This window comes from Corvus brachyrhynchos, unplaced genomic scaffold, assembly GCF_000691975.1.
Source record: "Corvus brachyrhynchos isolate BGI_N302 unplaced genomic scaffold, ASM69197v1 scaffold80, whole genome shotgun sequence".
In the NCBI taxonomy this organism is placed as follows: Eukaryota; Metazoa; Chordata; class Aves; order Passeriformes; family Corvidae; genus Corvus; species Corvus brachyrhynchos.
Window position 1 is genome coordinate 9,128,686 of NW_008236769.1, and position 21,043 is coordinate 9,149,728.

The 21,043-nt window shown below is 36.5% G+C and overlaps 1 protein-coding gene across 6 annotated transcripts in view; it reads left to right on the top strand.

Annotated features, from left to right (window-relative positions):
• SORCS2 (sortilin related VPS10 domain containing receptor 2) overlaps window positions 1-21,043 on the top strand; it is a 545,059-nt gene that overhangs the window by 507,319 nt on the left and 16,697 nt on the right. For all 6 annotated transcript variants that reach the window (XM_017727682.1, XM_017727678.1, XM_017727679.1 and 3 more), the window contains exons 19-25: window positions 1,371-1,557; window positions 5,202-5,335; window positions 7,231-7,354; window positions 9,092-9,204; window positions 10,852-10,977; window positions 14,014-14,113; window positions 15,638-15,740. In XM_017727682.1, coding sequence (XP_017583171.1) covers window positions 1,371-1,557; window positions 5,202-5,335; window positions 7,231-7,354; window positions 9,092-9,204; window positions 10,852-10,977; window positions 14,014-14,113; window positions 15,638-15,740 — 887 coding nt within the window. The remainder of the gene's footprint in view (window positions 1-1,370; window positions 1,558-5,201; window positions 5,336-7,230; window positions 7,355-9,091; window positions 9,205-10,851; window positions 10,978-14,013; window positions 14,114-15,637; window positions 15,741-21,043) is intronic.

Genomic DNA, 21,043 nt, shown 5'->3' on the forward strand with positions numbered 1-21,043 from the left:
GAATCTTAGAAGTGTGCAGCTCTGGGTCATTTGCCAGTTTCCTGGGGAGATTATTTCAATCACTGATTGTTGGCATTGTGGAAAGAATTACATTAGTGCTGCCTTTTAGAATTAAATTTTGAAATAAAGCAATTTCCAAGTGGCTTTTGGAGAAATTGAGTGATTTTTGAATGCTTTAGTGTCAATCCTTTTCTGCTTTGATGGTCTTTCATGTCGCTTGACCAGCGTATGAGTGTATACATTCCTTTCCTAGAGGCAAGGAAGTTTTTAAAATCAATACCTGTGTTTTCACAACAAAGAGGCTTTTCTACAAAGCCTGGCCCTGTGGCCTGTCTGAATTGCATGGCTGTGATGGCCATGTGCTCTGGCAAGCAAGCAGGAACATCCACACTGCTGGAGATCAAGGAAGCAGGGCCGCTCACTCAGGCAGTGCTGAGTGAGTATTGAGAAAGTGTTGCTGCTCACAGCTAAAATGCATTTTGACTGCATCCACGTCACTAGTCCATGTGGCACAGGCCTGATTGCTCTCTAGAGCAGCCACACCATGACAACACGAGCAATGGGCATGTTTGTCCTCTGACAGTGGTATCAGTCTTGTGGTACTTTAAGCCTGAATTTAGGAACACACTGTCATTTAAAGGAGCACTTAGCAGAAGTGTGATGAATTATAAATTCCATGAGATGTTTGACATGACAGAATTATTTGGCTGGACTTTTAAACCATTTCCCAAACTCACCTCACTGATCTGCTTCATTAAGCATGCATCTAATTTTGTTTTAGAGCATGTTAGTTCTTGGCGTGCTGGTAGCTCAGTGTAACACTCTACAACTCTGTGTGAGGATCCTAGCTTGGGTCTTAAAGGCCATATGGTTGACACTCAGGAGGTGTGGCTGGAAGATGCTGTGAAGAATGTCTAAGCCAATTAATTTTATTTTAGAATTGCAAAGGCTAGAAGCTTGTGGGATGAGTAGTAAATTGCTAAAATAGCAATCTTCAGTTGCTTACAATCACAGGAGCATCACCTTTGAACCTGGGGCTGCCCAGCAACATTATGTTACATAATGTCCAGTGGCATTAAGGGAAGAGTGATGGTTTCTGTGCCATACAACTTGGTTAGTGGTCTGGGGTATCTAATTTTAAGGTAGCACCTTGCTGTATAAACTTGATATTATCTCTATTAGTGCACACAGCATCTGTTGCACTAACGTCTTTGCCATGGCTGTAGTGGTTTTACTGCAGCTGTTGTGACTGGGTCAAGATGTCTGGCTGGGGCTGAAAATGCTGTTGTGATTCTATAAAAGGTTATAAACGTGTCCTGTCTATTTTGGTTCTGGCCGTTTAAAATATTTTTGATGTGTTTTCCTTTTAGGGTGATGTATTGAGTACCAAATACCAGGTAGATCTTGGAGATGGCTTTAAGGCGATATATGTGAACCTTACAATGACTGGAGAGCCCATCCGTCACCGCTATGAGAATCCTGGGATTTACCGCGTGTCAGTGAAGGCTGAAAATGTGGCTGGGCATGACGAGGCTGTGGTGTTCGTCCAAGTCAACTGTAAATCAGCTCTTTGGTTTTCTTACTTTTGCCACTGTGTAAAAACCTCATGTCAGCTATGAGTTAGGAAAGAAAATTACTAGTCGCAATTAGGAAAAACATATTTTTCAATATCCTCTTGCACCCTTGAAGTGTTGTGTGTTGTTAATGCAGAGGCTTGTAAACCAAATGCAGTAGGAGGTCAGAATTAGTTTTGTTTGGATTTGGCAGGAGGATGGTTTATTAATCTTTTAAGTAACAAGCATGCCTCAGTACAAATTTCAGATTTGATCTATCTTCCTGATTCAACACCTGTTGTCAGCCTTAGCAGCTAAAATTTAATACTTTAAGTTATGTCTTTTTAAAGCTTCTAAGTGCAGTGTAAAGTAAGTTAACAGATGTGTTGGGAAACATATGAGCACTTGTATGATTTTAAAAAATAGTCAAAATCTCAGTGGTTCTAAATCTAAATTTTAGGTAGTTAATTCTCACAGAGTTTTAAATGGTGCTTGGATATAACTTCATGCTTGCAGGCAGTATGACTTGACTTATAATTCTCTTCCTCTCCTTAATTAAGACCAAAACCCCGCAATACAACAGATATAAAATAAAGAATAGCATGGCCCTGGGAATATCATGCACCATTGCAAGCTTAATGTACCTCAGGCATCTCATAACTGAAATGAAGAGGAAAACTCAAAAGTGAAACTGATTTTTCCTCTTCAAGATTCAAGACAGCTATTGCCTGTTTTCAAATGTGTCAAAAATTCAGAAACGAGTAACATCAAAGGAAAAGATACTCATCTTGCGTTCCCCAGGTGTCTGTTTCCCTCTGTTGTGAGTGGTGTGTCTTCCATCTTAATCCCAAAGCAATGGAAATCACTGGAGCCATATACCAGGTTGTGCACAGATCCATGCGCTTTATGTCAGCTTGTCTAGTGGCTGCTGATATTTATGTATTTTGCTAGTCAGCATCCTTGAGTTCAGAGTTTCCAGTTCTACTTTGATTAGCAGATGAAGCCAAACCCGTTCATGCTAAGGACTAATCTCCGTTAGTATCAAGCAGAAAGAATCAGAATCAAATTTTACACCTCTGTTTCATTATCTGTTTCTTTGTTGTGTTTGTTTTTTTAAATAATTTGAGCTCCAGAGAGCTCAGATAAATTACTTAGGGCTTCACTATTACTTTTTAGAAGCTTTTAGGTGCTGAGAAGTAGAGTAGGCAGAGAAATAGTAGATCTGTACAAGGCAATGAACAGGAAAAAACTCTGTGTGACACAAGTAAATGACTGGTGCATTAAAGGGACTTTGGTGCTGAAGTACAGAGGCAGCAGGGCACTGAGGCAGATGTGATCCCTTCCTGGGCCTGCCCACAGATGCTGCATGGGGGCTAGAAGACTCATGGAACTGTGTTACACAGCCTGCTTGAATAAATGCTTTCCATGTGATTTGTTCTCTTTAATTTTTTAGGTAAATTACAAGATTTGAGGAAATTAGTTGGCACTAATTAAACTGCAATTTCTACATTTTAGTGAAACACTAATAGCTATTAAGGGACATTTTTCACTGTGGAATACCATGAAAGCAGGAATCTCTGTAGAATCCTGTTTTCAGGAGTCAGCAGTCTCCAACTGATGTATTATGCCTGGGGAATTATTTAGAGACCAATGGTAGAGGAAATATTTTTCACTTCTGCCAGGTTACTATTACCTGTAATGCAGGACAATTACAAGAATTTTGGCCTGTCATCCAAATCATGCTTTCTGATCCAGATTAAACAATCTACAACTTTTTAATGAACTGCAAGAGAAATTAGAGCAATCTGATAGCATAAATGTGAGTAGGCAACAGTAGAGGCCCAAGAATTCAGAATAAAAAAAGCCTGAAGAGCTACATACATTAATATATAGACTGCGTGCATTTTAGTTTTCATGGAACTATGACCTTTGTAGTGTGGAACTTCAGAAACTGTACTGAAATTTTAACTTACTTAAATAGAAACCATGTAAGCCAAATTCAATCTTAATTGTACACACTTAAGGGTGCTATGAAGCTTGTTCAAATGCATTATGGAATTGTATGACATAGGCAAGCAGAAGAATTTGCAGTAATTATTCTCAGCTCTTTAATATATAGAAACAACAGACTTGAAATAACAGCTGTCGTTCAAGTACTAAACAACTTGGCCTCTAAAAATTTTGGAAAATAAATTAATCTTCTTCAGGAACAAAACCATATCTCAAAGTGATCAGTTTCCTCTGTGAAAACACTAATTTATGGCAAAAGCAAAAAAGTTTCGCAGCTCCCTCCAGAAGGAAAATCTGTTTCTAGAAGGAACAAATTTAATTAATTTCTGACTTTTCTTCAAGGCACCGGCAACAGGAGAAGCATTTTTACTCCCCTGGAAGCTACTGAAGAAATTTTTTAAAGCACACAACATGTCTTGAATTCATATAGGTGGTTAAAGAGTTATTGGGCAAAATGCAGAGTGAAAGTAGAGCCTTACATACAGATGAAGCAGCACACAGACCAGGTGAAGTGAGGTGGAAAAGGAGGTTGGACAACTTGTTCTCAGAAGTTCAGTCAGTTTAGTCAAAATGAATTAGAAGTGAACAGGCAATGACTCAGTTCCTGATACAGAATAAGAGAAATACTTTAGAACAGTGTTAATTACCTTTAAGTTTGCACTGACATGAAAAGCCTTTGAATGAGTTAAAAGATATTTAGAATGGACCAAAAATGGGTGGGTTAGTATTCATTCTGTGCAATGAATGAATGTTGGGCTATATGGTGGTTTCGTATCCTGGGTAGTTGGTGCAGGTGAAGAAGTTAAGAAATTCTAGTTATCACATTGTACTGTTGAAAAGCTTTTACCTTCAGACATTCTGATAAAGATATACTGGGAAACCTCTGAGGGAAAGGTTTTCTTTCAACACAGTTATTGTGCTGTGAAACAGCACAACACTAATAAACACAACATTTACAAGCAGATAAAACTGTTGTAATGATGCATTTCTTTTAAACAAATAATAATGTTTATGGCTTTGGTAGTTCAGAAAGGAATAAACTTACTCTAAGGCACATTTTGGAGTACAGAGGTTATCTATTTTGATTTGCAAGTAAATGCTCCCCTGATGTACACATCTATTTTAAAGCATGCATTAATGAGATTTTTTGTGTGGTGTGAGCCTAACAGCTGATATTTTATAATGAAAATGAGTAGTCAGCAGCATTCTTTTTCAGTTTTCTGCTTTTCCCATAGCAATTTGAGATGTTAGATTTCTATTCATTTGATCTTTTGTTACTAAGTTAAAAAAAAAAAGCTGAGATTGCTGTTTCCACTTTTTAACTGGAGTATTTGCTTATGTGTTCTAGAATTGGACATGAATGAAAAGAATGGGCATGAGAGAAGTGCATTTTGTTGATCTGTCTTATTGCTTTAAGATTTTGTTTGAGGGGTTTTGGGCTGATCTGGGGGATGTTTTTTGGTTGAAATGAGGTCTTTCCAATTATGTCCATAGCTTTCAACATGGATGTAAAACAGGGAGAAAGGAGGGAAAAATAAGTTCAGGATGTTATGGTGAACAGATGAGAGGCTTTTGGGGAGAGAGGTGTTAATGAATTGATGAATTCTTATTCAGTGATATTTTTGGAACTTTGTCCAGCTCCACTCCAGGCTTTAAATTTAGAAGTGGTTCCAGTCATTGGGAGAAACCAGGAGGTGAACCTGACAGCCATCATACTGCCTAAGAACCCTAATTTGACAGTTTTCTACTGGTGGATAGGAAACAATCTTCAGGTACACAAATGATTTTGACTGAGATTCTTTTAAATCTTTTTCCAATAAGGGTTGTCCCTTTCTTTCAATTTCTAAACTGTTTCCTTTGTGTGGGGGCGAACAACAATTTATTCTACTTCATTACCTGTGGAAAATAACAACTTGTAGAGGGGGATGGATTTGGGATCATAACTTGTAAATGATGCAACCTGGATTTATGCACTTCCAAGCTAATAATGAGTGATATAAATTATAGTGCCATACAGATATATATATATATGTGTGTGTGTGTGTGTATATTTTTTTTCATTGTATAGATAAATATTTTCTGGGAGTCTAAAATAATATCATATCAAAAATTAAGGAATATCTTAAAGAATATCAAAACATTGAGAGCACTCAAACAATCTAGTGTTTTTCATTTGGGGATCAAAGTCTATATAAATAGGTCCTAGATCATTAAATATCCGAGTATTTCAATTGGGAATATTTATTGTGTAGCTGGGTTAATATCTTTTAAGGCAATTCCTTCAATAACAGGTAAGTAAAATATTTTCTTTATGAGGCAGACTGTGACAGAGGAATGCTTCAAATAAGTGCAGTGAACTTTCTTCTTGTGAATGTGCTGTCTCCCATAATCCCAGCCTGTATCTGTTCATAATTTTTGACTTTGCCATTGCTGGTACAGGCACTGCAGGTCTTGTGAAGGTTTTATAATTCATAAGGAAGTGGTCAGGGAACAGAGTATCTCAGCTCCACCTTAGAGGTTACTGTTGGCTGGTGCTCTAAATTGACAGCATTAATCCTTTTGACCCTGACATACCCTACATTCTTTGAGGCAAATGACTTGCTTTATATAATCTTGTAGAGATTGTTGAGTCTCCCTCAGACTCCATTAACTTCAGTGGAATCTGACTGAAAACCTAATATGCAACCGATTACTCTAAAAATAACAACTTAGAGGGGGATGGATTTGGGATCATAACTTGTAAATGATGCAACCTGGATTTATGCACTTCCAAGCTAATAATGAGTGATATAAATTATAGTGCCATACAGATATACATATATGTGTGTGTGTGTGTGTGTGTATATTTTTTTTCATTGTATAGATAAATATTTTCTGGGAGTCTAAAATAATATCATATCAAAAATTAAGGAATATCTTAAAGAATATCAAAACATTGAGAGCACTCAAACAATCTAGTGTTTTTCATTTGGGGATCAAAGTCTATATAAATAGGTCCTAGATCATTAAATATCCGAGTATTTCAATTGGGAATATTTATTGTGTAGCTGGGTTAATATCTTTTAAGGCAATTCCTTCAATAACAGGTAAGTAAAATATTTTCTTTATGAGGCAGACTGTGACAGAGGAATGCTTCAAATAAGTGCAGTGAACTTTCTTCTTGTGAATGTGCTGTCTCCCATAATCCCAGCCTGTATCTGTTCATAATTTTTGACTTTGCCATTGCTGGTACAGGCACTGCAGGTCTTGTGAAGGTTTTATAATTCATAAGGAAGTGGTCAGGGAACAGAGTATCTCAGCTCCACCTTAGAGGTTACTGTTGGCTGGTGCTCTAAATTGACAGCATTAATCCTTTTGACCCTGACATACCCTACATTCTTTGAGGCAAATGACTTGCTTTATATAATCTTGTAGAGATTGTTGAGTCTCCCTCAGACTCCATTAACTTCAGTGGAATCTGACTGAAAACCTAATATGCAACCGATTACTCTAAAAGAAATATTTTCCTCATCTGGCTGCTATTCTGTTTATAAAAGATTGAAACATTGGTACATTTAAAATTGATGTGAAAATTTTTTGGTGATGTTTTTAACAACAGGTTCTTCAGGCACTGTTCTCATGGTTCTTGTTGAAATTCTGTTTTTAACTGTTCTTTGTTTTTTTAAAGCCACTGCTTACATTGGAGAGTTTTCTGGTGACAAAGTTTGCTGAGACAGGTGATGTCAGAGTTACGGTGCAAGTCTCCTGTGGGAGCTCTATGCTTCAGGACTCAAAAGTTGTCCATGTTTTTGGTGAGACCTTAGTCTTTTTCATTTTTTTGTTTAATATGTATTAATTGTTGGACCTCTAAAACCAGCCCTGGTGCAACTGAACCTAGTGTAAAATTATATCTAATGCCAGACTTAATTCTTAAAATTAGAGGCATGAACTGTCACTAGATAACCACAAAGCTGAAAAGTGGGATTGTATGGGAGGCTTAATCTCAAACACTTTGTTTCCTTTGCTTATTTTAAATGTTACTGTGGTTTCCAAATGCTATATGTAAAGTGTTTTAGTAGTATTTTCGCCTCTGACTAGAAAGTTTCCCAGAATTTCTAAGTAAAGTAGTCTAAATACCTCTGGAAAAAAAAGAACATTTAGTTGTGTGTATGCTCTCCGCATTGAAAACAATGTCAAATAACTGCCTTTAATCACAATACGTCACTGTTACCTTGATGTTTATCTGAGATTTTGGATCAAATATAGCTCTGCTGTAATTATGAAATAACACTTCAGCTCTTGTTCCGCACTGTGCCCTGGTGTGGCTTTTTTGTGTTTTATAATGTGGTGACAAGGCAAAATATACTGTGGAAAATGTAGTGCTGGCAAATTATTTGCATTTGTATTTGTGCTGTCACATGTGGGAATTGTGATAAGTATAAAAGCTTTCATTTCAATGCAGAGCTAAAAGCCTTTGGATATCATGCAATACAAGATGTGATATATCTCTATTGTCTGAAGAAGATTCTGTTATTTTTGCTTTTAGTATACTAATTAATTTAAAATAATGGTAAAAGCGCCACTTATGCTAAATGGAGCTTTTATGAACCTTCTCCTTTTCTGAGATAAATGGATATAACATTTATACTACCACTTATAAATGCATCAGCTTTTTTAGAAGTATTCAGAAGTATAACACTCCTAGTGTGACTACATCAATGGCTTTGTCATTCCAGTGCTCCTTTTGCCAATCCTAATATCAAGATCATGAAAGTACTGGCCATCAGGAGCATAAAGAAACTTTTGAAAAAGCAAGCCACATTAAAATATAATTCTGTTGGAAATACTGGGGGGAGGCAGGTTTGTCTCGTGTGTTCCAGAGGTTCTCTACCTCTGCTTTGCATTAAGTTCCCCAGGTTTTCGTCAAAGGAGCCTGTAGGTAGAAAGGGAAGATGTTAGAGACTACTTTCTGAGGTTCAACCCATTTCTAGTATTTCAGATATTTTTGACAAGTCCAGAGAAATATTGTGGGTGTACCTTTGTTTTATTCTTTTTTTCAAAGAGGGCAGTAGTTAGCCTTTGTAATATCATTTCTGTTCTTATTTCATATCTAATTTATGAAGTAAAGTATTCATTTTATATGGAAAACAGAAATGTGCAGTGGAAAAACCCCCACATGCTTATAATCCAGTGAGGGTAAAATCCTTTGGTACATTCTCATTTCAAATAAAAGAAACCAATGACTTCTGTGTAATACTCCCTTATTGACCTAAGGGAAAATTATTGGGAACATTATGCCCCCAAAACATGTATGTAGATCTGCTTTATTTCTTTTTCTTCCTCCTTTTTTAGTCTTTAAGCACAAACTTGATGATGTTGATGAAAATACAGAAAGAAATTGAATGCCTGACAACAGAGAGCAGTGGGGGTCCTAGATACTGCAGTGCTGCACAGCAAAAAAGTGCTAAATACAGATTTTTAGCTTTTAGTTCTACCAAACCCCTTTTGCAATCTGGTTTATTTCTTGCTGTTTCTTTTTGTTTTTCCAGATCATTTTCATGTTCTTCCTCTGAAGTTTACTAAGCACCTGGACATGTACAACCCCGACATACCGGAGTGGAGGGAAGACATAGGGCGGGTAGTGACGCGACTCCTTGCAAAGGTGCTCTTTCAGATTGGTCATAAAATGTTCCCTTGCCAGTCATAAAGCTTGAAGGTTAAGTTAATACCTTCTCATTTAGAAGGGATTTAGAAATGGAGGCAGAGCAAAATAATAAAATGGACCTCATGAGCCACATTTCAAGCAAGTTTGTGCCTAGTGTCACTTTTAAGTGCAAGCTGTAGACAATGATATTGTAACATCGACAGTTTAGGTATAACACAGTCTAATTGGCAATTAATGCTAAATATTGCTCTCTGGGATTAGGGATAGACATATTAGCAAATACTACTGACTGCAAAGCAGGAAGAGTTAAGTAGCTTAAATGTGATAGATTTAGAAGCTAAAGAATGTGTAATATAATAGACATCATCTTTGTGTATAAACAAAGCAGAAAGAAAGAATTTACTATGCTGGTTCTGTAACTTGGAAAATTATATATAACCTATAGGCACACAGTTTGTACCACTGGTTTTTTAGAGCATGTTCACAAAAGAAACGTTGTTTGGGAACAGCTGAATCCTATAGGCTAAATCAAATTTAAAACTATGCTGTAGTACTGTGGCATTACATCACCTCACAGAAACTTTGAGCTCGAGAGCTGTGCTCTTCAGGTACACACCCTGCCAGCAACCAAGGGTGCCCACACTGGCTTTTGTGAGAGCAGTAGCACTGAGGAACATGTTGATATTGTTTATAAAATATTTGCATTTTAAATCACTTTACTTCTCCTGGATTTACAATTGTGCAAATCAGGTTCTAAACTTTTTGACTTTATGTAGTTTCCTACCTTTTTTTTTTTTGTTTGAGATTCTTATCAAATGTCAAATTAATTTCTTGCTTTTATCAACTTAAACTCATTCCATAAGCTGTGTCGGTCAAAAAACATTTTATTCCCTTATAAAATAAGCTCTTGCATTTTAATAATTACTAAAACATTTGACAAAGTATATGAACAATTTAATGGAGCTTCAGAATCTGTTTGAGGAAGGCTAAGGAAAGTGCCCAGGGTATGGTCATTAGAATTGTGTGGCTGCATTGTACAAAACATGGAGAAATTTGGGACTAAAAGCCAAATTTGCACAAACTATTTTACAAAGGGATGTATTTGACTTTCAGCAGGGGAATGAAGGTATTTATTACAATTTCAGGAACTGAACCCCTCAGTGTTCTTAGTCTCACGTTGGAAGACTTCCTTCTGTCCATTAAGCACCTTCCAAAGTAACCTACTGAAGCTAAAGTCAGCTGTAATGACTATGCACTTCTAAGTGTACACTGTGTCTGAATGGCTCACAAAAGATCCTAAATCCCTTGGTTGTTTTTATTTTATGTTACCTTTGAAAATCTCAGCCATTAGAGAGTTTTGACAAAACCTGAAAACCTCTTCATTTTACTTCTTTTCTTGATGCCACTGAATTACTTTAATGTGATAACAACACTTAGCTCTTCCAATCTTCAAAGAGCAACTCACATTTCCATGTATTTATGTTTGACTTTGTTCATGTTTCACCTTCTAGTGGAATCCTCTTTAAATATTAAGGATCTGAACACTGAAGCCTAGAAGCTGTATGTGGAGTTACTCAAGTATTTTATATAAAACACAAAGTGTGTTTTCCTGTGATTTGCCAGATGCCTTTGTTGTCTTTACAGGAGACCAGTATACCTGAAGAAACTCTCATGACAGTTGTGAAGCCTGGTCTGCCCACAGCTGCTGACTTGCATGTGCTACTACCAGCAAATCAACCAAAAAAGAAGAGAAGCATAACTAGTGATAAGGTAACCAGAACAATGCACATCTGCCTAGGACAGTCTTCATCCTGTTTTGCAATAAGTGGCTGTACTCTCATTGTCTTTATATGAAATTAAGAGATGATCCCTACCTATATAAAGATCTCACTCCCACCTGACAAGATACACGAATGCTACAGCAGGTATATTTGCTGTGTTTGACAGTGCACAGACCAGCAGCTGCCTACATTTCTGTTTTTATATTACTGCTAATAGACATTGCTTTAGATATTGGTATGTGCATATAAATTTGTTGATTTAGACTTGAATGGCACAAATTCCTATAAAATGTGTTATATCAGAATTGATTGTGACTCAAGAAATATCCTGAAAATATACCCTATGCAAATGACCTTAGAAGCAATAGCTTCTATTAGGTCAACAGGAAAATACTCATGTTGTTATATGTTTAAAGATTCCTTGCATTCTCTTCTGTTACTAGAAGAAAATTAAAGGTTTTTCTTATGAGTCAGTGGAAGGATGTGCTTTGTCACCCTGCTCATGCCAGTTCTCAAAATCAGTGTTGTGACACTTTTGTGAGGACTCAGCAATGCAGAATGTTTTCTGCACATTTGGAGGAGGTGTCCCAGAAACCCTTAACATAGACATAGTTAAAAAATTTCTTCCCTTAAAGAGAACCTCTTTGTTCTCGGTTGAAAACCATTTAGATTTGGGAATATTACATTATTTCAGAAAGATTAAAGGCAATAATTTCTTGTTCAGGCAGAGAACACCTGCTTGCTGGAGATTTTATTGGTGCTTTACATGAAGTGTTGGGATGTAATACTGTTTATTAAGTTAGCCATATAGAGTAGGAATCATTACTGATAGAAGTAGCCATCAATAACAAAGATGGTAAGTAAGTTGTCAGTGTAGTACGAGGAGCCCTTTGGAAAATTCTGAAATTTGGTCCCACTCTGACAAGAGCCCTTTTTGTTTCAAATACATGCATGAAGAAATAAGAGCTGACTATGATTTAACCTGCTTTAAGAACACAGAAATTTCAAAAGTATTCCATTCTAATTATTGACTCCAGAGAAGACTTGGTTGCTTAATTTATGTGCATCTATTACATTTCTAATGTCAGGTGGGATGAGTCCAGGTGAAAGAGTCAATTAAAGTACAATTAAACTAAAATCTGGAAAACAGGGGCTCTGAGGAAGATTTCTATCCAGACAAAATCATTTTCATGAAAATTCCCAGTGAGTTGCTTTGGCAAAAAGGGAAAGTGAGAACCCAAGATGTATAAGTGGGTAAGAGTTTGAATGGTGTCATTATTTTTCATTCTTTTACATTCTTATAATGCAGGAGCCATTGTGTTCACATGTTCAAATATTGTCATTGTAAATGATGTTGAAAAGGAAGATGGAAAATTCAAATGCTGGTATAAGAACCTTAACTTAGGAAGTCTAGAGAGGAGCTCCAAAGACTGCATTTGTTTTTTAAGATGTTGGAGAGGTGGCAGCACTATGCTCAGTAAATACCTTGGAGCAGAAAAATAAAAACCCACAAGCACTGAAAAAACCATCAGTCTCCCAGTGAAATAACTAAGCCAGAACCTTTGGATGGATTCACATGAGATTCAAATTTTTGACCTGAGGACATGTTGTTCATATAGATTTGGGTGGGAACCCAGAAGTGGGGAGTTAAATAACGAACAAGTCTTAATCAGTTAAGCAAAAACCACAGCAAATGTTGGGTTCCTTAGGAACCTGCCAGGAAAATATGAGGAGTCAAAAGTTATGGAGCTCAGAAATTTCGTTTACTGGCTGTAAGTCAGATTGACCTAAAGTAGTTGTCCCTCTTGCACTATATGCCATGAACACATGAATGAACCTGGATTGAAACAAAGAAACTTTATTTCATTGGTAGCAGCATCACTTTAAAGCTTCCTAGTCAGTAGAGTTGTCATATTCGTTATCTTTTCAGGCTTTGGGCAACAAGATAAATACTTAGGAGCAATCTGCTGTAATTGTCTTGTGAAATAACTGAAGCCATGCTCACTTCACCCTTATGTTGAGTCATTCCCACATAAAAGAATGTAATAAGTCAGTGGAATGGCTTCAGAAGTTAGATATTTCTCAAAAAGAATGATGATATTTGAACTTTTGTATAGTGTCTGTCCATAATATGAGAGGGACTACAGGGATTTTTATCCATTATACTTCAAAAGATTGTCAAAGATGAGAATAATTGATAATATCATACAAGAAGTTACTTGTGAATGTTTCATGAATATAATGCAAATTTCTAATTTGGCATCCTCTGGGAAGTTGTGTCCCAAATTATAAGGCATAGAGTATGAAACTAGATTTGATCTTTTAGAAAATTGACCATGTTTAAGATACAAGCAAGTAGAAGATATAATTCAGACAATTTGTCATCTGGGGTTAGGATCTGATGGTATATTTAACGGTTCTGCTCCATAAAAATATGAGAGACCATAATTCACTATGCTCTATCCACTGGAGGCAAATGGGAGGAATACCGATTTTTTTTTTCACATGGATGAATGTATATATTTCTGTGGGATATTGTTAAAAATTAGCTATAAATGGAATTCATTCCATTACAGGTAAGGCGATAAGGTAAATTATGACATGCAGTTCATTATTAAATAGCAGTTACTTTTTATAGCAGCAAATCCAAAGTGACATCACAGGTTTTCTTCTGATAAGTTAGAAGAATGGGGAGTTTTTAAGATGGATTGTGCATTGTGTGAGTTATGACCCAGGTAAACCCAATAGCGCGTGCAAATTACTTGCTGTCTGTCACATACTGGGTAAACATAAAGACTTGGGCAATCAAAAAGATTTGGCTATAAAATTTTGACATTTTCAGCTTTTATGTCTTCTGGAGTTTTGCTTAATTTTTAAATATTGAATTTCTTGTAGATTTCAGCTCATCAGTGACAAGTGTGCTTTCACCATTTAAAGAACCAGAGGTTTTCCTTTTAAAAACATTGAGTGCCTCAAAGTGGAACAGAGCACAAGACATCTGACGTTCTCTCTGTTGTATTTTCAGAGAATAGCAGCTATAAAGCAGGCCCTGAATGCACACAACATCAGTTTCTTTCTGAGGGGAGGATACTGGGTCTTAGTGACTTTAGCTGACTCCGGTTCAGGTAAATATTTAAAAGAAGCTATCAACAGACCAACTTTTGGATGCCTGTTTGAGTTCTAATAATTTAAGGAGAAAATCTTCATGTCAATATATATGTGTATGTATAACACATGTATATACTTACTTGGTACTTGTTACATATAAATAAACACACATATATATATGAGTTTGTGTGTATATATATATGTTAATATATACATACGCATACACGTATATATGTATACATTTTCATTTGGTCATTGTTAACGACCAAATTTTTTTTATGTTTCCATTTTTTCATACCTCGTCATTTGTATCACAAGCTTTTTCCTTTTTCTGTGTAACCACAACATAAAGTAAATACCGCTATTGTACAAAATAGTGCCCTGAAGGAAGAGCCAACCAGGCTTCAAAAAACTCATCTGGTGATCTAAAGGCATTTTAGGCTGCACTGGCTGCTAAGAAAGCAGAGCTTCTTTGCCTTTATATCAGCCATTAACTCTGCTGCTGTAACTACACGGGTCTAACACAGGCTTGCTGCATCTCTGCCATGTATCTCTGATCTTTGAATCAACTAATGGGAAGATTGCTGTAAAGGCTCCACATTGCTAATCCTGTCCTGAGATAAATTATGTTTTTTCTCTGTTTAAAACAAATGGAAATGGGGCGGGGGCAGGAGGAGTTGTGTGCCTTTCCTGCTTCCCTGGATTCACTGTTGATGGAAACTGGCTGAAGAGAGTATGTGTGCATACATGTTTGCATTTTGAACAGAGAGATGTTAAAATGATGTTTTAACCAGAAAGTTCAGCTTTTACTTGAATCTTTTGTTAGAATGTCCTGTAATTTTTGTTTGTGTATTATCTTCCATAATATATCCTTCTTTATTAATTTCAGTGTGTTGTGGGAGAACAGCTTTAGCCAGCCACAATCAATTTATGTAAATGCTGGTGTGATGTTTTTTCTGTCAGCTCTCTGTAGAAGACAAAGCTCTTTTATCTAATTGCTAATGTAGAATTGTGCTACAGTCCCACTGTGGTACCTTGTCTTGTGTAAAGGGCTGACATTCGTTTGCCAGCACAAAAGGGATTGAAAGAAGCCCATGTTCATTCCAGCCGTTACCAGTATATGACCTTGATGAGTTCATTTGTTGTTCAGAGCCTTAGTTTCTCCATCTGTGAAATTAATACAGCTCTGCTTTTGCAAAGCTTGTACTTAGGGTGTGTGATAATTTACTATGATAACTTCAGATTCCCATAAAAAAACCCAAACAACCACTGAGTATGCAAATAATTGAATCATCAGGATCTTGAGTTTTCCTGTTTGTTGCTTTCTTTTTTTAAAATGGGTCCTCTGTCCTTCAGAAACAAGTTACCAATTAATTCTGTGGTTTTGCCTTTCTGAAGAAGCCACAGATATAGTGAAAAGAAGAGGTTGCAAAAATAACAACCAATGTTTTTGACCTGACAGTTAAATAGAAAAGAAGGCTCAAGAATGTGAATGATGTGGAAGGTAACATGCAAAACTGTTCTTTTATTTTGTGTTTCAGACTCTCAGAGGATTGGAGGAGGCAGTGGCTACTGGGCTATTGTGGTTCTCTTTGTTATTTGTCTAGTCGCAGTCGGGGCTTTCATCCTCTACAAGTTCAAAAGGCAAGTGAACCTTAACCAATATATGCATTTTAAGAATTAGATTTATCCATAGATTAGCAAGACAGAGTATGTTATTTGAAAAGAAGATTTCTTGAAGAATTGCAAGAAGTATACCACTTTGAAAATCATGTTTTTCTGAACTTTACAGACATCAAGGTACTACACTGATGCTTGTTTCACTTGCTGTGTCCCAAGATAAATATCGATATGGAAACTATGGAGAGTTTGTTCATTTTGTCTAAATAATACCATCAAGAATCAACTGAACTAAAATATTATTCCTGATTAATTCCCTTCTCATTACTTGTAACAGCTATGAATAAGCTAAAACGATTGGGACAGGGAGTGCATCTGCAATGCTGATTTGCTTAAAATGTAGTTTTATCAAAGCATGTAATGCTCTGGGGCTTCTCTTTGCACACATTACATTTTAATTGCTGAGGCAATGCTATGGAGAATGACTGACAGAAAGAGATTAGTGTTAATTTGGCACTAGAGGGTGTGGAGGGAAGAAATATTTCTGCAAGCGGCCTTTATGTGGAGCATATTCTCAAAACTGAGCCATGCCAGCCTTGGACAGTCCAATATATCTTTAATCTGTAATTGGTTTTAATCCGAGCTGCTGTGCAATTTAAATAATTTGTTCTTGTTCATGGGACAGTATCATTGTCTATCCTACTGGTATTCTGTATCTCTGGGGCATTCAGAAGCTGTTGGGTTTGAGTATACTGGAAACAGGCCTTCATCATCATCATCAGCTTCTGTTGTCCTTCCTCAGAGAGGATTCATACTGATTTGCCTCATTTTTTAATGTGTGATTTTTATTTAAAATAAATATAAATTTATAGAACTAGGAGCAACCTTAAGTTTGTGACAGCAGTAAATGTAGCTAGCATTAAGTAAGGGTTTGTTTAGCTAAAGTATTTTTATGTCAATAGAGAAAAGCCCCTTTTTTCTCAAGCATCAAAATTTTTTAGAGTCCGTAGTGACTGATTGCTTTAAAGGACAAAGCACAGATTACTATATCAGACTGTCTACAATGGAATAAAAATCCATTTTTCTATTTTAGGTGCCTGAAGAGAGGAAAGACATAAAAATGGTTGATGTGATGTAATTATATTATTTTAATAGCAATACAATGGAGGATTTTCTATTTGTGTTTGGATCATAGAACTTCCTTGTGATATCTTTTAAAAGCTATCTGATTTATATATTTTATTAGCTCTTAAATGAGAGAAATTAAATAACAGACACAATTACTGCATGGTAGAAGAAGTATAAAATATTCAGGAAAGGAATAAAAACAGTCTTCCTTGAGTTCTTTCTAAAATGCCCAATGAACCATCACTTTTATTAAGGAGGAAAATATAGTACAATTTCCAAATTGTGAGCTTTAATGTCTCTCACACTTCGGTATGTAATTTGTGAAAATCATTTGCATTTACATTTTTGGGGGGTAATTTAGATGCAAGTGAGGACTATTATTAGATATATTCAAAAGTTTGTGGGTAGCCTAAAAACTGCTGTTGGCATTGATGAATGAACATGCAGTAGTATTCAATTTTAGTCTGTATCTTATCTGTTTCTGAGATATTTGAAAGAATTATTTTTAAATATTCCTGCTAAGCTTTTCAAAAATGGCAATTTTTTGGTTGCATCCTTCATTTGAAATTTCTTCTTCAAAGAATATTGAGCACCTAATCAGTGAGTGCTACGTTTCAAAAATCACTTTTTCCCCATGGGCTCCCTGTGAACTCCTGTCCCACCCGAATCTTTAATCCCTTTTGAAAAGTCTTTCCTTTGTTTATGGAGATGGTTGGTGCATTGCTGGATCCTCATGGAGTACTTGTTGGGAGTACAGTCCCTTTAAAGTCAGTACAGTGAGTACATAAGTTTACAAACTGGTCCACAGGGACTGAGGCTATGAAATGAGTGTGCTTTATAGATATAAAAGTTGCAAGTTATAATGCACAAAGGCAGCTTCTCAATATTATATGGCTGGGTATTAAAAATTAATTTGCTGAAAGAATGCCATAGGCAACAAAAAATGTTCAATTCTAGGTGATAATTTCAGAATTACTGTGGCCTACGGTAACTCAGATAACTTGGGGAAATAAAAATACGATTTAATTCCACAGAGGAAATTACAGATTTGTAAAGTGTTGAAATGATAATACTGTCCATAATTATGATGTATGATTTAAAAAACTAAGGAGGAGATGGAAGACATTTGGCGGTGCTTTCCCTTCATTCATCTAGATTAATAGAAGGGCTAAAACTCCTTTTGCCCTACATCAGTGAAATTTTTATTGATCCTAGTTTTATCACTACACTGGTGGGGTCTACAGGACCTGCAGCTGGCATTGGAGCACATGCAAAGCAGGTGGTTTGCAAGAGATTGTATGACCATGTCTTGGGCTGCTGTCTCTCTCTTTCTCTCTCTTTGCTGGCTCAAAGTTAAGTTTGATACCTGCAAAGATGCAAGATGGAAAAACTGGCTTGCAAAATAAGAGTGTGACTGGTTTGGCAGGGAGATTGCAGCTTCATACGATGGAGCATGTCTATCCATTTGCAATGACAGAGTTCATGACTTGTGATGAAAAAGGGAGAGAAAACAGCAGGCTTTTGTGTAGACCTACAGCTTTGATAGAAAATGCGAAATATGCCCAAACTGCCCCAAGGTTTCTAAATGCTGAGGCTCCTTGTCCCCAAGCATGATCACCTGCCCAAATTATTCCTGAAGTTCATGTCATAAGAACTTGGGTCTTAATTCACACTAATTTTTGTCATACTGAGCTGGGAAATGAAAGATGGTGTTGACAAGACATCAGAGACTAATCCAACACCTCGTTTTTTACTAATCTTTCATAAGTAATGAAACTTGCTGCTCCTGTTTAAAAAAAAATTTATCATTTTTTGAAAACTGCAATATTCAGTACTAAAAATTGGTGTCCCTGACAAGAAGTAAATCTAACAAAATTAGTTTGGGTGAGAGCAGTGATCTAAAAATAACAATCCTGCATAAGTCTGATGATTCATATGCAGAAAAAGGAAAGAGTATTTCATCTAATTAGGTAGGGGGGTAGGGGAAAAGCAGAGGCAGATTCATATAGAGGTAGTGGGATTTTGGCTGATTAGTTACATGCATAGTACAAACCAATGCCTTCTCCTTGCTCCTCAAGGGATGCCCATTAAATAGAAAAGATGTAAATTTTATAATTTCCCACTGCTCTAATCAAGTCTAAAATTTTATAATCTGCTGGATAACCAGAGCTGTCATGGCTGTCTAGGTAATGATTAGGTGACTGTAGGTCACATCTGTTCTGATATGCCCTAATCCCAAATACTTAAGCATTGACTAGGAAGTCTGTTTCCCTCTGTTTTCACATGCTGTAAAATTGCAAGCATTTATCATTTCATGTCTTCATTCATGGACCTCACCCACTCCCCACCCCCCCTTTATCTGATGGTTGCTTTGTGCAAAACAGGTGCTGGAGTCCCCAGAGCTCATGAAGTGATTCCTGGCAATCCGGAGCGTGGTTTGTTGCTTTAGATAAAGGAAACCAAAATGTTTTGAGAAACACAGGGGTTTGATCCTTTGTTATCAGAGTAGATAAGGACTTCAGATGAGGGCTACTTTTACTCTGTAAATGGCAAGTAAATTTTAAATGATAAATGTGATTGATTTTTAAAAACTAATTGTAATGGTGTCTGACAAATGAGCTGTTTGATTTATCTGAGCTATTGGTTTAGATAGTTTAGGGGAGGAATTTTGAGCATGGCAGCAAGGAGCAAGGGCTCATTCCTTGCTGGTGAACCAGTCTGTGCAGGATGGGGCAGTGCTGTCAGCAGACGGGGGTGGTGGGCAAGCCACGAGTAAAGAGCCTTTGCTCTGCTCTGCTCTCACTTCCTGAGTATGGAAATCACCAAGTGGGTGCCTCGTGCAAACAACATGTTGCAATACTCACTAGTATGCTCCAGTTGTTTAAGCATCCAGGTAAAATGGACTGCAGCTGCTTCTTTTGCCCACAACAATATGAAGCAGCTGGAAAATATTTTTGAAAAATCCAGGGCTATTTCTTAATGCGAGTCTGGGATCTGCATGTATTTTTTCTATACCATACCATCTTTACTTTGGTTCAGTACAAACACACTTCCGTTCCCTTTGAAACAGTGTTTGTATTTTTTTGTGGTTTTCAAGCTTCCATCCAGAAAAGGTTTCTTCATCCTCTCAAAAACAGCTTTATGGTGTGGGGTCCTGGGCAACAGTATAGAGAAGGGAAATAGCACTGTCTGCACCAGGCAAAGTGGAGGAAAGGAAAATTATATTTTAGCCACATCAAAGCTGCTATGTAATCATCATGTTACTAGAGGAAGATCTGAAATCATCCTTTTCTTATTTTTCATTTCTGCATAACAGCAGGATATTAGAGTAGCCAAACCAGAGCAAATAGTTGTCTTTTGTACTTATGTATTTTACCTGATTAATTGCAGCAAATTCTATTCTCTGAAAGAGTATGAAAATCTTCATCTTTTAATTTGTATGAAAACTACTACTGATGTACTGAAAGCTGCATACATTGTTTTCACGAATCAGTGTGAATCCTCTTCGTCCAGATTTATACAATTTTGTATGTATTCCTTTTCTGCCTGCTACTATCAAGTACCAATTTTGGTAAATGAACCCCCTCCTGGGTCATTTCCACAATCTGGAGAGGAACTGTGTTATCTTTCTGCCTCATTGACTTACTATCTCATTTTTGGTCTCTGAAGAAAAGCTATCTCTTTTTCCCACCTTGCTTATACTGCTTTTATGTTCCATGAGAGCAAGCGTAGTCCCAATCCATGCCTTTTAGTGATAAAAAAACAACCACTAATTTATTGTTCCATAATATTTTATAAAAACTTCCTCAGAAATCAAAGTAATAGCATGCAGAAAAGATTTCTGAAATGAAAGAGGCAAGTATATCAGGAGTGCCTTAAAGCACAAAGTCAGTCATCTGAACATTAATCCAAATACAATAAAGTCAACACCACAATAAAGTATTCTATTTAATGGATTATTATTGTTGTTATTTTTATTTAAGTTCCAAGACAATGCTACATTATTCCATATTCTTTGCAATGTAAATATGTTCTTTTTTTTATACTGAACAGAATTTTAATCAAGCCTCTGGAAAATGAATGAAGTTGCATAAAGGAGAATGAATACTTTTTTCCATAAAGAAGGAATTGAAAGCCAAATAAACTAGAGATTAAATGAGTAGGAATCAATATCTCATCCCCCCCCTGCTGTTCCTTCC